This window comes from Dermacentor albipictus, chromosome 6 (genome assembly GCF_038994185.2).
Source record: "Dermacentor albipictus isolate Rhodes 1998 colony chromosome 6, USDA_Dalb.pri_finalv2, whole genome shotgun sequence".
Classification (NCBI taxonomy): domain Eukaryota; kingdom Metazoa; phylum Arthropoda; class Arachnida; order Ixodida; family Ixodidae; genus Dermacentor; species Dermacentor albipictus.
Window position 1 is genome coordinate 132,725,466 of NC_091826.1, and position 19,054 is coordinate 132,744,519.

At 46.9% G+C, this 19,054-nt stretch overlaps 1 protein-coding gene across 7 annotated transcripts in view; it reads right to left on the reverse strand.

The window, feature by feature from the left end:
* The window catches only part of LOC135902261 (uncharacterized), a 761,927-nt gene that overhangs the window by 432,422 nt on the left and 310,451 nt on the right, over nucleotides 1-19,054 (reverse strand). For 6 of the 7 annotated variants that reach the window (XM_070541346.1, XM_070541345.1, XM_070541347.1 and 3 more), the window contains one exon: nucleotides 11,147-11,281. The exons of the other annotated variant lie outside the window; for it this stretch is intronic. In XM_070541346.1, the coding sequence (XP_070397447.1) occupies nucleotides 11,147-11,281 (135 nt within the window). The remainder of the gene's footprint in view (nucleotides 1-11,146; nucleotides 11,282-19,054) is intronic. 7 annotated transcript variants of the gene reach the window in all.

The following is a 19,054-nucleotide window of genomic DNA, read 5'->3' on the forward strand; positions in this document are numbered from 1 at the left end:
ATAGAAAACTTTCACAGAAAGGCTTATTCCTCAATCAAAGACCACGTAAAATAAACCAACAACACGACTTTTCTTTCGACTCGAATGCAATGCTTAGCAATAAAATTACGTCACTTAAGGCACTAAGTCGTACCTACTGGGCTCTCTTTTGTATTATAATCGCGAACTGCAAAAATCTGTATGTAGGACACAATTCTCATGCTTTCCAGAAGAAAAAAAAAAGCGTATCATGCCTACACATGAAGGTTGTTCACGCGGTTTTCCCATCGGGGGTTACTGAGATAGTACACAAGCACTAACAGTAATTTTTTAGCTGTTAGTACGTTTGTAGAACGTGATACACAGAAAAAGCAATGAGGGCGGTACGGAAAGCTGGACAAGTTCCTCAAGTTGCAGAATGAGACTTCGCAGAAAAGCACAAGTCATAGACCAGGTGACAATGAGGAGGAACTTCTATTTTTCAGTTTTCTCTACTGGGAAGGGGAAGAGGCAAGTGTAGCGCAATCAAGGCGCAACGACGTCCGGAGCCTCATGGAGCACACAAATGGACAGGGCTGTGTTCGGGTACATACATGCGCCTTCTGATGTCCTTGGGTCTGAGCGCTCACCTGTGGTCTTTAGGCACCGGGAACAACCTTGCATGGCTTGTTTTTGAGGTATTTGTGCACCACTGCACGTTGCACGTGCGGTACGAGTCATGAAAGGGTGAAACAACGCGGAGCACAAGCACACAGCTACCGAGGACCACGGAACTGACGAAATTAGCCACGCCGGTCAACGCACAGCAGCGCACGCTTCGTGATAACAGCAGATAACGAAACATGAAACATCATGCAGCGAACTGAGGTGGCTCCGGGCCGGCGGGGCCGCACGGCGTGCGTGCGGAGACAGTCGAAGGTGAGGGAGTTGCGAGAGAATAGCGAGGGAGGGCGATTGGAGAGGAGTTGGGGATGGGGAAGGGCTTGCCACCTGCGTGCGCGCGACGATCTACGAGGCCATGGAACGGAAACAGATTTTTGGGTTCGCCCAAAACAGAGATGGCGCATTACCTCTGCCACCGAAACCGGGGAGTTTCCCCCCACTGAAGCAGCCATCGTTGCTCAGAGACCCGTACTGCACGGCACTACGCTTTTCTTCTCACGTTTTCGCCATACCTTCCTCATCCGCTGTCCTCCTCACGGTCTCTTCGCTACCGGCGTTCTTCCTCCCCCACTGAGCTCCGCGTTCAGTCCTTCACCCTTCGGTGTGCTCGTTCGCTCGGTTACGAGGGACGCCGATGCTCGCCGCAGGTACGGGTGCCTGACAGCTGAGCACTATTAGCAGAAACGTGTGACATCATACCTTGGAGTAAATTTTTAACGCGATAGCGTTAAGGAGCTCGTGTCGCAGAAAAGCCGATGTCGTCGGTGTCGGCGTTTGCGGCGTTGACCGTGAGCGATAAATCACTGCAGGCACTTCATAAATAAAAAGCAACTTCGAAGATGGGCTGGGTGGGAATCGAACCAGGGTCTCCGGAGTGTGAGACGGAGACGCTACCACTCAGCCACGAGTTCGATGCTTGAAAGAAGTACAAAAGCGCTTCTAGTGAATGCGGTGTTGCTTTAGAAACGTGCCGTAGAAAGTTATACTGCGGTGTATATCGGTAATTGCGAGCATGTAACTTACGGAAGTCGCATATACATGAGTAGCGCAGTACGTTTCCGCAGCATTTCTTCTGTGCTTACCGCATACGCAGAGCCATCTTGCGGCAAACACAGAAGACCCCCTCCTCTCAATGTACGGCGCTGCCCCGGCAGGTGGCGCGCCACGGCTGTGCGCGGACCGGTGCCAGGCGCGTCGCATGCCCCGACTCCCTCTCCACTGACGACGCTTCGCCGTTCTCTCACACGGGTTGCAGACTCAAGCGCCGTTCCTTTCTTTAGATTACTATCTATCTATCTCTCTGCCCGTGCCGATCACGACGTTCGGCTGGCGTAAATCATTTCCTCCTCCGAGACACCGAGTTCTTTGGTTTGTGCCGTTTGCTCAGGCGCACATTTCGTTGCCGCGCCGAACACTGCGTTGCTCGACGCTCACCGTGTCCGATGCGGGGCGCCTCTTAAGTGATCGCTGCGCCGTAGCGCATTGTCTTACACCCCTTGGCGGGTCGACGGGAACGCTGTCGCGTTCCACTCTTGAAGGCGAAGCTTAAGCGTCCTCCAATTTTTTCAGTGTCGGGTGCTGCTGCCATGTCTAGTAGTGCCGTTTATTTTATAGGCATCTAGAGTGGGATGCGCTTGGTGCGGCGGCATATCGTCATGTGGTGGCGTCGGCGGCACGGATATGACCGCGCCCGGCCTCTGTAGGTGCTGCCGAAGTTCGCGTTGCTCGATGTAGCTGCAGATGAATATATTTCGTTTGCGCTGCCGAATACCATGTGGAATAAAATAAGAATAAACATGTGGCTTTTGTGGGCGCATGAATGGTTGCTAAACCATGACTGAAGCTGGTGAGGCTATTGAGTCCAATCAGGTTTCATTGCGGCCTCCCCAGAAGGAATGGCAGAAAGCCTACATATGGCGCTGTCTGTATAAAGAATGGTACGTACAAGTGCCCCAGAAAGTAAACAGAGCACACGGGTGGCGGCTGAACCGCATCTCCGTGCGCTAGCGTCGACTAAAGAACTTGAGTGAAACTAAACAGCGGTGGCCATTCGATACAAATTTGACCATTTCCTCTTCTACGACTCCGACGTGAGTGCTGTGCTTCCAACAGTCGTCGCTATGTGAAGTTCTGACAAATGTAGCAACTATTTCTTGATGAAGCAGCAATTTGCAGAACTGTTTCCTTCCTGCACGCGCGATTAGCCTCACTGGCCGAGCTTTGTGACTCGAGGATCACCTTTGTCTCCAAGTCGCCGAGAACAAACCTAATGGTCGTGCCACGCTTCGGTGATTTCCGAGCGTGATGGACTACCACCACCTGCAGCCAATTAGGATGCTTTATTCATGGACACAATAGACACAATAGATTACCACAATAGATTTGTGTAAAAAAGCTTACAGCGCCATTATTTCTGCCTAAATAAACAACCATCGGCCAGTTACGCTGCAGCACGCGTGCGGGATGGAAATGCTGTTAGCAAGAGCTGCTTGCAACCGATAACTGGTTGCTGCAAGTGCGAAGAACTCTCCTAGCGGCGTCCATAAGGTTTCCTTCGCCTAAGCAGTATGTCCATGAGGCAAGAGTAAAAAGCGCATTGCAAGGCTACCACGGATTGCTTTTGCGCATGCCTTGTATTGCGCGCTGCCACCGCTAGTACAGGGGAATCCAGTTCAACCCCTGCTCAAGTGCTCCGTTTGATTTCTGGGTAACCTGCACAGTGGCAAGCGATAAAAAAATTACCGACGATTACGTTACTTCCTAATGCGAAATTTGAGCGCAGCAAATAAGCTGTTTCACCTTTTCGATAAATTGAGGCAAAGAAATCGAGCAAAACATGTATGCGCTATCACACAATTTTTTTTTATTTTTCACACGTATTCCTTTAACAAAGACTCCACTAACAGTTCTTGACAGTCATGAAGGATGCTTTGTGGTCGGAGAAATAGACTGATATATGTTCGACTTGGTACACCAATGCTTGATTCTCAAAGACGAGATCTATACAAGTGCCTCGCGAGGTTGTCACAGCCGTGGGACGCGTTACGAGCGAGAGGAACGGGATGTTCTCCCGCATAAGTGTTAGGAAATTGCTGTTTGTCTTTATGTCAACATTAAAGTCCCCCACTACTAACATCGGTGTGGATCGATGGACGGTTAATGCGAGTTGCAGGAAGTGCACGACGTCTTTCGTGAGTGCGGTAGGGGCGAAGTAGGCAGCTACTACCAGCAAGCCGTTGGGCAACTTTGCGGCGCACAGTTCGCCAACTTCAAAGTTCGAGCCGGCGCTTTGACAACCGGAGACTCGCAGGAAGAGGTGGGAGGGGGGCGGCGTGTACACCCAGCGGCAAACGATGGGGGCAGAAGCGCGTGCAGCAAGCGGACAACACGATAAAGGGAGGAGGGAAGAGATAGCAGCGACTGACTGATGCCGCTGACGCCGATAGTGAGTCAACCCCAGCTGCGGAGTTGGTTTCAGGGACAACGCCGCCGATGCCGACACAAACAATATGATACCCTCGCTTCCGCAGCGCTAAGAACCAGGGGGGGGGGACCCTTTCCTCCTCTTTCTGCATGGCGGCGACGCTGTTCTATGCAGTCACGTTATCTTGACTCTCTAGCGGCGTCAGCGGCATCCAGCGGTATCAGTCGGTCGCTGCTAGCGCTGGGGGGATGAAAGGGGGGCGGAGCTGGTTACGAGGCCGACGACAACGCCGGCGACGACGCGAAACCCAGGAACGGACGCCAAAGAGCTGCGCTCTAAAACGCGATACTCTGAGCGGATGGCTGCCGGAGCTTGTTGCGCCAATCGCAAGCGCTGGATACACCGAGCCGATGCATCGTGGCATACGATAAAAGCGAGTGACATTGTGACGCATTGTGATTGCGTTTCATGCTACGACAACAATCTCTCGGCGCTCCCCGGTGGAGCAATAAAAGCAAACAGCGGCAGCCGCGCACTCCGAGTACCACGTTTCAGTCGCTGAGCGCCGTACATTTGTGACGCGGCTTTGATTTCGTCTGCTTGTTGCAACATCAACAACGGAGCAGAGCTTCGTGCGAATTGCGTGTCTTTGCTTCCGAAGGTTGAACGGCTGAGGAGCTTGGGCACCGAATGGGAATACTGAGACGCAGTCGTCATTTTGACGTCCTCTCAGTGGCTTAGTCTTTTTCTTTTTAAGGTACATTTTCCTTCCTCCCGCCTCCCCACTGGGGTTACGACTGGGACACACCTCTGTTTGCTGTGCATTGGCAGCAAACGCGACCGCAACGGCATGTTCCCACTTGTCGTAAACGCAGGCTTTAAACGTGGCAGCCGCCGACTGCTCTCGCTGCGCCTAGCTGCGCGAAAAAAACGAAAAAGAAACTGAAAATTGGGTTATAGCTTTTAAGACATTAGGATCGGCGAGACATTGCAAAGAAGAAAATGATTACGAATGGTAGGGAACGGAGACATAGCGACACATGCGCAATCGGCGAGGTATCGCAAGAAACTAAAAGCCACAGGCCTGCGCAGCACACGCAGCATAGTCACAGCGTAAGCTTAAGCAGCGGCTTCATATGAGCTCGATTTCTTGCAGCACGCATCAGAATGTCTTCGCAGTGAAGTCTCTTTGAGTCGTTTTCACGAAAGCGGCGTGAACTATCTGCCGGGCGTCGACAGCGAATTGCGGATTGCGCAGCTCTCTCCAGAGCATGCCCTTTGAAACGGGGCGGTGACCTAAATGTTTTTTATTATAGCATTCTTGCACACACCTCCTTAAGCCTCTTCATCTTCCTCAAGGCAATCAATCCATTTATTCGCCAATCCGCCGTAGTTGGTAAGAGCCACATACTTGATAGGAAACCCAAGCTACCTTGTAAGTTTACCTGTGCAACGGCTACATGGTGTATCACCTGGTTCAATATATGCAACTGCAATGCAAAGTGCGCACGTATCGATGCCACGCGGCGCGCGTTTCACGTGGCCTGACAAGTGGCACGATATGACAGCAATATTTACTATTATGCGAAGCATATTACGAGGGCTCAACCCAGCTCCTCAGGCGCGGCGGTGACCATGAAATCACGTGACACCGTGACGTCACGACAGAGGAGAAGTGGCTTTGGCTCAACTCTTGCAAGACGGGCTGGGTGGGAATCGAACCAGGGTCTCCGGAGTGTGGGACGGAGACGCTACCACTGAGCCACGAGTACGATGCTTCAAAGCGGTACAAAAGCGCCTCTAGTGAATGCGGTGTTGCCTTAGAAACGAGCTGTTTCTAAGGCTCAGGCGTGCGACGCTTGCTCAGGCGCACATTTCGTTGCCGCGCCGAACGCTGCGTTGCTCGACGCTCACCGCGTCCAATGCGGGGCGCGTAGTCGCTGGCGGGTCGACGGGAACGCTGTCGCGTTCCACTCTTGAAGGCGAAGCAGGGTAACGCATGAGTTGTTTCTTCGTCTAGCCGAACCAAATATAGCCAAGGAACAGCCGTTCACCAGGCTAAACAGTGGTTCAACAACTAAAATAAAGGCTAGTATGCTTCGCATCCTGGGCTTAACCTTAGCTAAGCCACAGCCATTTTTATTGTTATGATTTACTGGCACCCCCTTTATGACATATGTCTTTTTTATTCTAGCAGTTTTATACATCTCCTTATTCTTTTTTTTTCTTACTCAAGAAAATCCATCCATTTCTTGGCCAATCCTGCATAGTGGTCAGGAGCCTGGTGATAGCTGCGACCGACACCGGCGGCGGTGCTGGACAACGTCACGAATCGAAACGGTTATTGGAATGAGCCCGTGACCGTTTACGCTGTAAAAAGGGGAACCCACTTTAGCGTTGAACATGAGCTACAATACGCGAGCCGTGGCTGTAGCAACGCCCTCTGGAGCAAAGTGGAAAGGGGGTCGCCATTTGAGCAATGTGCATGCCAGCTGCTCTCCGTCGTCTGCGTTATTTAAGTAGCGATAATACACTGCACCATGGAGCAGCTATCGCTCCAATGGGTAACAATATCAAATAAATGTAAAAGCGACACTAGTTACGAGGCTAGAGCAGTGTGTGCCGCGAAGAAGAGCACTACATTAAGGGCTGCCTTCAGGACTGCTGTGCAGGCCACGGTGTTATCGCACCGCGACGAAACCACACAGTGTAAGGCATGGGGCGATGCGCATTTCTGGAGTGGCGAATCCCTTTTCTCGAGAGCGTAGCTGGGGCCACGGCTCGCGTGTTGCAGCTCTTATGGAGCGCAATAGCATGTCTCTTTTTTTGTCCCTAATTTTTGTGCTGCTTCGACAATTTACACTATTAAGTCCGCGACATTGTTAACGTGCTCAGCAAAATAACATGCTCTGCTTGCGGGGTGCATTTGCAGCGCAATTCGCGTTAGTTTTCTATTTGGTATAAATATGAAGCTGTGAATTTGACAAGCCTCGTGAGCAGAAAATAATCACTGCTACTTATGCAATGCTTTTTGCGAAAGCTAACACGTAATCGCAATCGTAGAGAGGGCATTTTCAGAGGTCTCACAGACAATTTTGCGTCCGTACACTATGTACATTCTAGACATGCTCAACCACCCCGTGACGCAGCGTGCAAGACAGCAGCAGGAGCAGTAGAAAAGTCGAGGGAAGAGGGAAGGAAAGCTTCGCTTAAAAAGGAAAAACATGGCATAATATTTTGAGGAAATCTGCAAAATCGAGAAAGTTTCACGAAGAAAAAATTGTCGTCGACCCGAGTTCAGAACGCGGGAAACGCATGCTGGTTTCTCAAAAGGAGAGCTTCTCCATTGAAGAAACGCTTATCTCGGTGCGCAGAACAAACCCTGCTTTTGTAGGGCTCTGGCAACTCAGCTAACCTGGTAGATAGCAGAGCGAGGACGAATTAACACACAACCGAAAAGCAGGGACTGGAAGTGTAAGTGCGTGTAGCTTAATCGTGCGCGTTCTATAACACATGATTTTGTTTCCAGACATTTTTAAATTAGGTGGAGGATTTCACTGAATGTTTGCGCTATTCGGGAAATCCTTATTGGAGCTTCGCCATCATTATTGATCTGGCTCTTCGGAATTCAGACACTTCGTTTTGTTTCTATCTATTAGTTGAACTTTCTGAAGTGAACAGAGTTCCTCACTTGTGGTCTTTTGTTGCGCGGCTTCATAATGGCAATGTAATTTCTTTTTATATTTTCGTATTATTTTGAGGCAGAGGATCGAGAGGACATGGGTAAGCCTTGAGGCTGCTGTTGAATGGCGAAACTGGCTCCTTATGGGGTGAACCTGGCCCAGAAAAACGGGCTACACTCATAGCAAAACGCTGGTGGAGAACACACTCAGTGATTGTCGAAAATCTGATCAGCAGGTCAACGGCGCCGGTTTTTAAGCATCACTCGCCGAAGGTTCTACTGTAATCACTTGGTGTCCGCCTGGTTTCCAGAGACTATTAAACAATTAGTGTTCTGCACGCCATATGATAATGCGTGGTTTAAGCGAGGACATACACAACAGGTAGAATGAACGCTAAAATTCGTTTAAGCTCCAAATCATGCAGGCGCGTCTTGCGCTGAACGATAACGTTTAACATTTGTTAGCTCGTGAACAGCAGTAAACAGAGAAAGGCAAACAAGCCCATGTCAATATGACACAACTTAAGGCTTTACGGTCTTTGTGGTTGTCTTCACCCTTGCGGCACGCCTGCAAGGCTCTCCGCTACTGACACTACTCGCGAGTCAGGTAAGCCTGCGGTCTTAAGGGTGATAATGGAATGCAACTTGCATTCCGGGAATAGGCAGCTTTAGAAGAATCGACTCCAGGGAAACGATATAATGCCCCGTTTTGCAATCTACGTATGCAAGAGTCGATGCTTAAAACCCATTTTGGCGCGAGGAAAATGCTGCCGGCAGGCACGTCCTTCGGTAAATGCGCTTAACTCTAATCGCAGACTGTTCTCGAGTGGAAGTCCGTGACTGAAAGTGAGCCGTTGCCATGCTGTGAAATATGGTCAAGATGCCCTCACAAGAAGTTCAAGCACTTTGTCTGCTCAAAGCAATAAGAAAATTTAGCGTAAATCTACAAACGTCTATATGTCTACACCCATGAAACTTAGATGCCTTATCAATTCTGCGATTGATTCCAGCTAGAGATATGCCCTTAAAAATCGGTGTTACGCCCTGGTACGGTTGACGTGTAACCCCCGGGGCAAAAAGGTTGCTCGAAAGACCCTGCTCATCCGAAACGGAAGATGGATTCCTAATTTGCTATGATTTTCTCGTGTGGTTGCCAGTCTGGCAGGCGTCCCTCCTTGATGACAGGCCCCATGGTGTGTGCGACCGAGAGGAGAACCCTTTCCACAAACTGTCCAACTCTACGGCCGAACGCTTTCCGCGAACAAACGTCGCCTAGAAGAAAAGATCAGCCACCTAGGATCCCGGACCCACGGGTTGCCACCAGCGGAAGCAAGCTCGTGAAAAGACACCTGGGAAAGTGGGAGCAGCTGCAAAGCAACGTTGCCTGGGAAAGTGGGAGCAGCGGCAAATCCAAATCAGACTCAGTGCCTGTCACGTGACGTGGACGTGAGCAAGATCCCGCCGACGATTTTAGTGGGCCTAATTAAGGGGCCCCGCAATGTACTTTTTCACTTCATTCATTCTCTTCTTCTTATCCTTCAGCAACCATTGAAGAAACATTGCAAGTTTGGCACTAGAAATCATCTCGTCCTTGCCTGGTTGCCACGGTCTACCGGACGCCGGCAGCCCACCGACAACGCCACGCTACCCAATTGTAACGCCTGTCCAGGTTCGAGAAACAGGCCTCGCAACAGTCCTTGCAGAAGGAGATGCTTGTCAAAACTCATAAAACTGCTATTCCAATAATTTTCTAAAGTGTTAAAAAGCCTGCCAATGAGGCACTAGCTCCGTTGTGTGAAGACATGATGCCAACTGCTTCGATGCACGCACTGGCGGCCACAAACAGATCGCTTTGGAGAATGAAGTAAAATAGGCATTCAACGTCAACAGAAAAAGTCGTGCCCATGGCCTGACTGTGCCAAAGAAAGTCAACTACATCGTCTGCGCTCTCAGTCAAGAAGAGATCGGGTATTTGTTATGTTAATAATTTTCAGGGTCTTTAAAACGAAATTGCTAAAGTGAGGCTGCAACGTGTCGCGTTCACTGACGATTGTTCTGAAGGAATTTCATCAAGGAGATAAAGATGCAATGATTAACAGCGATAAATTTAATAACTATTTGGACTTCTAGCAGGCCAGGGAACGCAACTACCGCGTTTCGAAAAGGATGCCAATAAAGCTAATATTACTTGTCATCACCAATGCCGTGTTAGTCGCCTCAGTCCGTTACACAATTCTTCTTGATAAGCACCATTTCATATTGTCGGCTAGTCGCACCTTACCTTGCATCGACTGCAACGTTCAAGGGATCGGCTTGTTTACATTTTCACTCTTAACAAATAACGCTGCGAAATCATTAGTTTATAAAAAATGTACAGCAGATCCAATGAGTTGAAATCTGTATATAGCAAAGCTTTGTATGAGTGCATAAGGAGCTGAAACACGAGTTTGTATTTATTAAATAGGACCACAAAGTAACGTGTGTGTTTATTACAGGGTGTTTCAGTCAGCACTGAAAATATTTTTGAAATTGGCTGTGGCAGATAGTAAAATTATAGTCTATGAGCTAGTCTACTCGAAGAGGCGGACATTACTTGCACAAAATGTTGAAATGCATAATCGACAAATTAGCAAAAGTTCACTACGCTTTTGACTAATTACCTTGTGGCACATATTGCAATTTACAAATTAAAGCGGCAGAGACTGCAAGGCATATTCACTTGAAAACAATTGTGCGGGTGACACTATGTACGAGGTATGCGGTGTCAAACTTGCGGGGAAAGTGCACTGCCGTTCCACTGACTTCCTTAACCAAACTTGGGTTATATTGAAGCACAAGAATAAAGGGAACGCCAATGTATTTCTCTGCAAAGTTTGGGAAGTAATATGTCGAAAGTGTTCCCATCCTAAGAATTAGGTCCAAGTGGGTACGCTTCTGATCCAGACTCTCTGGCTAGAATTTGTAAAAGTAAGTAACTTTTTTGTGCAAGTAATGCTGCCTCTTCGAGCAGACCAGCTCATGGACTAGAATTATGTCTTCTCCCACTGGCAATATTAACAAAAGAATTTGAAAGCTTACGTTGAAACACCTGTTATACTAGCGTTCTGTTACAAATAAATCATTTGTTGAAATTGGTGCACATGTTGTACCCTCTCTGTCTTTCGCGCTTCAATTATGCTATGTCGCCCCAAGAAGGTCGAATTAGTGCCCTCGCTTTTCTTTTCCGCATTTTAAAGCATTTCATGCCAATAACACCCACCAGCGCACAATATATATAGCGCTTGCAACGTTTCTAGGTGGGAAAATTCTTGCTCCCAATCTTGCGATGAAATATTTGAAAGCACCGGTGAAGAAATGCGCTAGTCACAAATAAAATCAAGAACATTGAATCAGCGTACCTGAAACACTCGCAGCTCCATTGCCAGGAATTCAGTAGCAGTCGTTAGGCAAATCACGACAAGGATAATAAACACAAATCCAGACGTGTACTGAGCGCACAGAAATCGGTACAGCGACAACGAGAACAGAAGAATCTGTGAGTAAAAAGAGAGAGAGAACTATCACTGCGTGCTCAAAACGACATTAATGTCACTATATGCAACCACAATAACACGGTGAAGCAATACTTGGGCAAAAAAATTAGGAATCAGCAACCTAAGCGATACACGGAGTCACGGTCACACGAAGGCAGCTGCGCACCGGGTTTGCACGAAATATGGCCAGACGAAACTTGCAGGCATATTTTTAATAGCAATAATAAGCGTATTGCTTGATGAATATTAATGAGTTCGCTGAAGTAGGAATACGTAATAATAATAATAATAATAATAATAATAATAATAATAATAATAATAATAATAATAATAATAATAATAATAATAATAATCAGCCTACTTTGTGTCCACTGCAGGACGAAGGCCTCTCCCTGCGATCTCCAATTATCACTCTCCTGCGCGAACCGATTCCAGGTAGCACCCGCGAGTTTCCTAATTTAATCACCCCACCCATCCTTCCGCCATACTCAACTGCGCCTCCCTTGTCTTGGCACCCATTCTAAACACCTAATGGTCCACCGGTTATCTTACCTGCGGATTACATGACCTGCCCAGCTCTATTTCTTTCTCTAAATGTCAATTAAAATATTGCCTATCCCTGTTTGCTCTCTGATCCGCACCGCTCTCTTGCTGTCTCCTAATGCTATGCCTCACATTTTTTGTTCCATCGCGCTATGTGTGGTCTTTAACTTGTTCTGAAGCAGCTTTGTCAGTCTCTAAGTTTCTGCGCCATAATATCTAAGCTCCGGTAGAATGCCCAGATTGCATAGCTTGCTTTCTAATGATAATGGCAAGCTTCCAGTCAGGAGCTGATAACGTCTCTCGTATGCCGTCCAACCCATTTTTATTCTGTGAATTTCCTTCTCATGATAAGGGTTGCCTGTGATTGATTCACAGAATGCTAGGCACCGCTGTAGAATTGCACCATACGATAAGTTGGTGCCTGACGCACTTTGGACTTGAAGGTGGCCCTAATTGCTCGAGGGATAAGCCTCCAAGCACCAGTCAGTCTTTTCGAGGAGCCCCAGTCTTCCCCCCCCCCCCAGAATCCTCAAAAACCAAAGAAAGTAGAAGCAAAAATACAGCCACGCACACCCCGAGCTTACATAAGAATAGGCCAGGGATTGGCAGCGTGTACAGACTCACACATATTCACACCTCCAAATAGTCAGTAAGATCCAACCTGCAGTCTGTGAAGTATCATGTCCTTGGTACGGGGAGCAGGCAACTCTTGCCCCCGTAACGTGGACGTGCAAACAAGGGCCTCCAAATTCCACTTCGCCCCATGATGAAAGTGCGAAGTAAGAGGCAGTGGGAGGTTTGGCTTGCTAGCGAAAATCTAAAGGGACAGAGAGCTCCACTCAATCAAGCCCAGCGAACCGCAGAGACTAGTAGAGCCCTGAAGTGAGGGGCCACCCAAAACCCCCAAGGTAAATAAAGTTTATACTACTACTAGTTCTTAACACCATGTGTGGGTTTTCCAGTTTTGAAGTGGAAAATTTTCCCTCTCTTCATTGACGTACCTGGAAGTGGCCATCATGCGGATACAATTTTTCTTATTACCAGTTATGTTTCTCAATTTGTTCCCTGTAAATATCTGCTTGTTCTTTCAGTAATAAACTTCTATTTATGAGTTAGTGCTTGCGTGTATATCTTACTTAAATCTTGTCTCATTTAGTGTGGTCTGGTCTTGTGTGCAATGAACATTCACCAAATAGCCCAAGTTGTCCTGTTGCAGCGTTGCCTCGTTCTGTAAAAAGCTGTTTTGCCAGTTTAAGCGAAACAACCATGCCACCTCAATTACATCTGTAGCGTGAATGTGCAGACAATGCTTGGTAGATCTTTCAACAGGCTATAGCCAGTTACTTCGAATGAAACAGCACAAACAAAAGGACGACGAAAGACAAGATGAAGTATTGGCTTCAAACTATTTGCTCTTGCCAACTGGTTGACCTATATCTCATGCCTGTATTGCTTTGTTACATGCCAGTCAATCACAGTCAGTCCTCTCTCCTAGAGCATGCACACTTTCTCCTCCTGCAACTACACCATCTTTGGAGCCTCATTCGTTTTCGACAACGAGGCTGTTAAGGGGCACTTGACCGTGCGAAAAGCAGACAGCATGTGCTGGCGTGCACGGTATTGCATATAAATTGAAAAAAAAACAGCAATGCAGCTTGCTTTAGAAACCCTGAATTCACTTTGAAGCGCAATTCTTAAGAGATAGAATAAAAATTACCGCGCATATGCCTCACTCTAACAGTCTTATCTGACCATTTATCTTGGCTCGTTTCTCACGTCCTATATAAACGGCTCTAGTTTGATGGTAAGCTAGGAGAGGCCTAAATTGACGAACGTATTGCACATATCATATATAGAAATTTTGGCAGAAATCAATTTTAGTTTTGACTAAATTTGCAACACTATCGTCCACGCGCAACTACCGCCGGATCAGTGATGGCTTCGGCGTCCATGAGCCTGCAGGGGAACTCTGTCATTGCTAATCTAGGGGTCCTCAGCCCATCATTGCCCACCCTCCCAGGGTCCTGTGTGAATGGTGTTGAGACTTCTGCTAGTGTTGCCCCGTAAGAAGCACCACTTTACGTTCAATTTGCCAGAAGTCTATTCATGAAATCATATATAGCGTTGAAGAGAGTATTGGCAAGGAAAAAGCTAAGGTTTCTGTGATCTTAAAGGCGAAACAGGTATTTGTACAAAGTTAGGATAGGTTGAAGCATATGAAAATGATGAGGTATAGCGAAGGAATTGCACTAGATAGAGCGCAGCAGTTTCAGTCTTGGGTAGAGTTCAAACTGTCGCAAGAGAAGCTCCCTAGGACTTCCAGAGGGTGTTAGAACTTTTTTATAAGCATCAATGTCCTTGATGTACAAGTAGCTCAAATAGGCATACATCTGCGATTCTTTTTCCTCTTGAGCAAGGGTTGTGAAACCTTGAAGTATGGAGCTGTTAATTGTGCCCTTTCAATTTATTCTCAACCCTAAGATATATTTTCCTCCCAACAGCACATTCGGGCGTGCCTTATATAAAGGAGTACAGTAACCCTCATAATAGTTTTTTGAGCTGTCTGCATTGCAGATGCGATGGTGCCTACTCGCCAACATTGCCACTCCCCTTATTTTTTTAAGAAGTGAGGGATAGAGGTGAGCTTTGAGGAAGGAGCATGTCCTGGATTCTTGGCCATTATTAATTTATTGGCAATTATTGATATACATTTATTGAAAGAAGGGCAGACTGCTAAAATATTATCTACTTTTTTGATTCATTCAGTTCCATGCAAACACACTTGTTTGCTTGTGTCATCCCCACGGGATTAGGGGGATTCTGAAATGGCTTTGAAGGCTGTGTAAAATGCATTGAGTTGGTAGGGTAGGTCTTTGTGATCATCAAGAGACGCATATAATGCTCTGCCTAACGTGCACAGCTTATTATTGGGTTTCGAACACTTGCATTATTAGAGATCACAGCACGACCTCTTCCTGTATTTTCAGGAGCCTTTGCTAATCTTAAGTAAGACGGGTGAGTGATGTCACTCAAGTGACATCACTTACCCGTTCTTCTCATCACTCACTGCACATGACATTATCAGTAATGCTTTAAACAAGCGGTACCATTAAACTTATAATTAATAGCATACTTGACATACATTTTTCAGTTGCACAAATAAGTACAAATAATATATACAATAAAAATAAATGAAGATAAATAAGTTGGACATGTAGATGTTTCTTGAGACCAATGGCACACTTACGCCTGGGGATGAAAATCATCTGATAAATTTGCGGCTGTCCGCGCATGTGCGTTTGCGCCTGCATGCGAGGGAAGGAGGAAAGTAACGAGTTTCATTAAAAACGTTGGCTGTGTTACAGACGTGCGAAGCAGCAGGTGAGGAGGACAAAGAATGCCGCAAATGTTAACAATAATGCTATGGTGACAGCAGCTTATGGGTTTTGGAGGGGTTCTCCCATGAAAAATACATATAGTAACATCTTTTTTGATAGCAGAAACATGAATTGTACAAGAACTCTGCTATGCTCATCTTCATACATTACAGACGTGTGCAGGGAGTAAGCTGCAACGACTGCACGCTATGGGGAAACGTGAATGCATCTATGAAAACATGTTCAGGCCGCCATCACCACAGTAACAAGGTGAAATGTGCGAGAGAGAGACATGCGGGGATAAAGTTCAGATCAACCACATGACGTGTCTAACGAGGCGGGACATTGCCATAGTCTCAAGGTACAAAACTGGCGGGGAATGCAATGGCTTCAAAGCAGGGCAAAGCGTTTCGTAGCCGTTTTATTATATGCACTGCCACAAAATGTATGTGAGAAAGCACTCCAGGTGATATACTCTCTACGTGTAGGCAGCACTCTTAGGTACAACAAAATCCATTTCATGGACACTTTAAGTTTGGGACACTTTGTCTTTTCGAATATGAATTTGTAGGGCCTGCTATGCTGTTACAAGCACGGTCACACAGACAGCTAGCCTTTCAGTGCATAAGTCTCCAAAAAAAGAGAATGCTGTTTTTAATAGATGAGAAAATCTACAATATGCATAGATTGTGGGAGTAAGTCTGACTTTGAAGAATTGGAAAGATGTCAGTGTTGTACACTGTTGGGAAGTCCGGAAGTCCGAGCCGCCACAAAGTTACCATGGTTGGTGCCGTGCCAGATGCTAGGAGAAAGGGAGGTCCAGAGTGGCACCCAAGAGATGAGAAGAAAGAGTTCATATACAAAGTTACACGAATCACAAGAACGGCTCCATGGCCATGTATCAAAGTCTTTTCATGACCGAGCCTCTCCCACAATACTCCAGCTCCGCTTTAATCCGTTTCATTTCCCCCTTTCGCTCGTCGAGGGCATTCACTATTCTTTTTGGCCAATCACAACAGTCGAACCGTTCGGTAAATACAGCCCCGATGTCGCACTAATCCGCCGGACTCGGCCTCCAACGTTGCGCAATCGTCTCTGCATGCTGGCAACCACGTGGCAATTTGGAAACCTCAAGTCGACGGAATTTCCACGGAAGTCCTTGATGTTGGTCTCTTTCACCAATTAGTGGGCTCTCCATGACGGTCCGCTTGTCAGCTCCGGGTGGTCGAACAGCTGAAGGTACGAACATAATTGCTTGACCATTTTTTTCAGGTGACACTGCTCTAGTTACCTGCGTGCTAGCCTTCGGAAAACAACAAACTGTGAATAGCGCTCCACAGCTGCACGCCTTTTCTAGTGCATCCTTTGTCCCGAGGGATCGTCAGGGAAAACAACGCGGATATCATGTGTTTAGTCAGCATCATTAAATCGATTGCATCTGTTCATTTATCCATCTTTGTAGCATTCGAAGCAGGCCCTAACCATACACTTCTGGAGGGACAGACATTGAAAGAGCTTGCTTATTGATGATCTGGAAGCCTGTGCACGTTATGCCTGAGCTTGTACTCGTTCGTAATTCATGAAAGGGAGGAATTGCCATGCAGTCGACTAACATCTAGCGCAAAAGGATACTCGTACAGTTTTCTCTCAAAAGAATGCTTCATTGTTGAAGAATACATTCTGGTCCTGGGTTCGAACTTGGAACCAACGCTTTTCTAGGGTGGTCACTCTACCATCTGAACTAAAGAAGAGGCTAGCATATTATAGAGTATGGCCGAATAAATAGACAACTTGAAGTGCAGGTACGTACAATATGGCAAATCAGTTCTGAAGAAGGCCGCAAGGCGACAGAAGATTCATGTGAACAAAAATTGTCAACTACCTCAATGTAATAGAAACAAAGCAAGGGCTTCCAAAGCTGCGGGACAGAGATAGCGCTTGTGCGAAATTGCAGGTTTCCTGCTGCAAGCAATGTAATAATACCTGGCTTATATGTTGACAGCATTGTCCACAAACCAGGTCTCTTACCGCGTTCAAAGAGGCCTTGAACCACTTTTATGACTATTCATAAAATGATGCCATTAATAAATTGCGTCACCCCATAGATCTCCTGCTGCAAAAGCTTTTCGTATCCTTCAAGCACAACTGAAGGTAGAAAAGGTTATCGGATCGATGAGCGGCTTGCCCTATCCTTCCATTTACACCAGCCTGCTGGAAGCTATGTGGGGTAGATAGCAAGGTGATACAAGAGAGGAATGGTGCACCCAAAGGTGTAACGTCGCGGTGGCTAGACGCCTCATGGTGGCTGCAGTATCTATGTTGCGCTTTGGTTTCAAATGCCCTATCGAGCAGCTACAGAAAGATTGAACTGTGATGTGTAGATTGACTGTGCGACGATGAACTTCCTTTTCTGTCTTTTGAAAATTGCAGACATATATATTTTTCATTTATTTAACTCAATTAAGCAATAATTGTATTACTGACAATGTTATCACGATTACTAAATCAGCCAATAGCTGTTGAGGGTGGAGCTGCTTGCGACGACAATGCATGATGAGCTATCGGAAGTGAGAGCAAGCAATTTTTTTTTACTATTTTTGACACGCGATCGTAACTCCCCTTCTGCAAGCAGTTGAATGATATTGTGTTTCACTAACAAGTGTCTCAGTGTCCCTTTAAGTCATTGGCTTACATGCAGTTTTGTACACGTTACAGAAAAAATGTAAGCAATCGCAATTACCTCATACAACAATATAATGGATTACAGTTTAGAATTACTACCGCATGGAAGTAATTGAGGAATTCCTCAAAAGTGATAAATTATTTGGAGGCTACCATCGTCTGAAATTGAATAAGATTGCTGAGATACCGTAATTAAAACAAGCTGGCCTGGCACATTTATTGTATCCTCTGCAGACCTTCATGCATCTCTTATCTTTACTAAGAATTGCTTTTGAAAAACTTCAGCAGTCATATTCTCTAGATTTTTTGGTCCTTAAGGCATGAGCAGTAACACTGAAAACTTGCTCTATGTGTGCTTTGAGGAGTAAGGCAGTGTAGTAGCGTGCAACCTCGTGTCCACGAATTGCTGCCAGTATATGTGTGCCGACAGTGCAGTATGGCCACCTGCCATAGTTTCTCCAATGCTTATAAGCGGACAATGGAGGCCCGGCATGGACTCGAGGGTGTGCCTGGGTGGTGCAATACGAGTGCACGAACGCTATGAGTAGGGAGAAGCACCCGTTCCTTCGCCCCTAATTAAAATAGGTGCGGCCAAGACCTTCGCAGGAGCCAGTATACAATTGGGTGAACTTGATTGGATCGCCACCAGTATCTGCCGCCCTCCCACCCATGGTACTGGGGAAAGGAGAAGTTATTTAAGCGTAGGTTTTAAATCGAGCTATGCAATCTAGAGTCTAGAGTATAGAAGCTGAGCCTACAATCTGCTGAGAAGCGTCACGGAGCTAGTGACGTCCAGTATCTCCTGGTCCGCCTAGCCGCGTCTAAACTGCGAGTTACTAGTTGGCGTAAGAGACGACAAGCCAGCGCCTGCGACGAAGCTCATGCCAGTTCACCCCAAGTTAGGTCAACCTGCTGGAGCGAAGACGTCAGAGCTAGACTCCCCCGGAAACCCAGCCTAGCAACCACATCCACCGCCATGAGATCGGCTTGCTAGCGTTCTTTGGGAAAGCTCTGCCATCGACTCCACGCTTGATGGACTCGCTGCTGCTGCCCGGCCATGCGTATGCACAATTTGTGTTCTTTTGAACTCTGTTTAGTGGACAATCGTTACGTGTATTCTCGAGCAGCGTTAATTTTGTATCCTGTCTTAATTACTAATTGCATTTCTTTT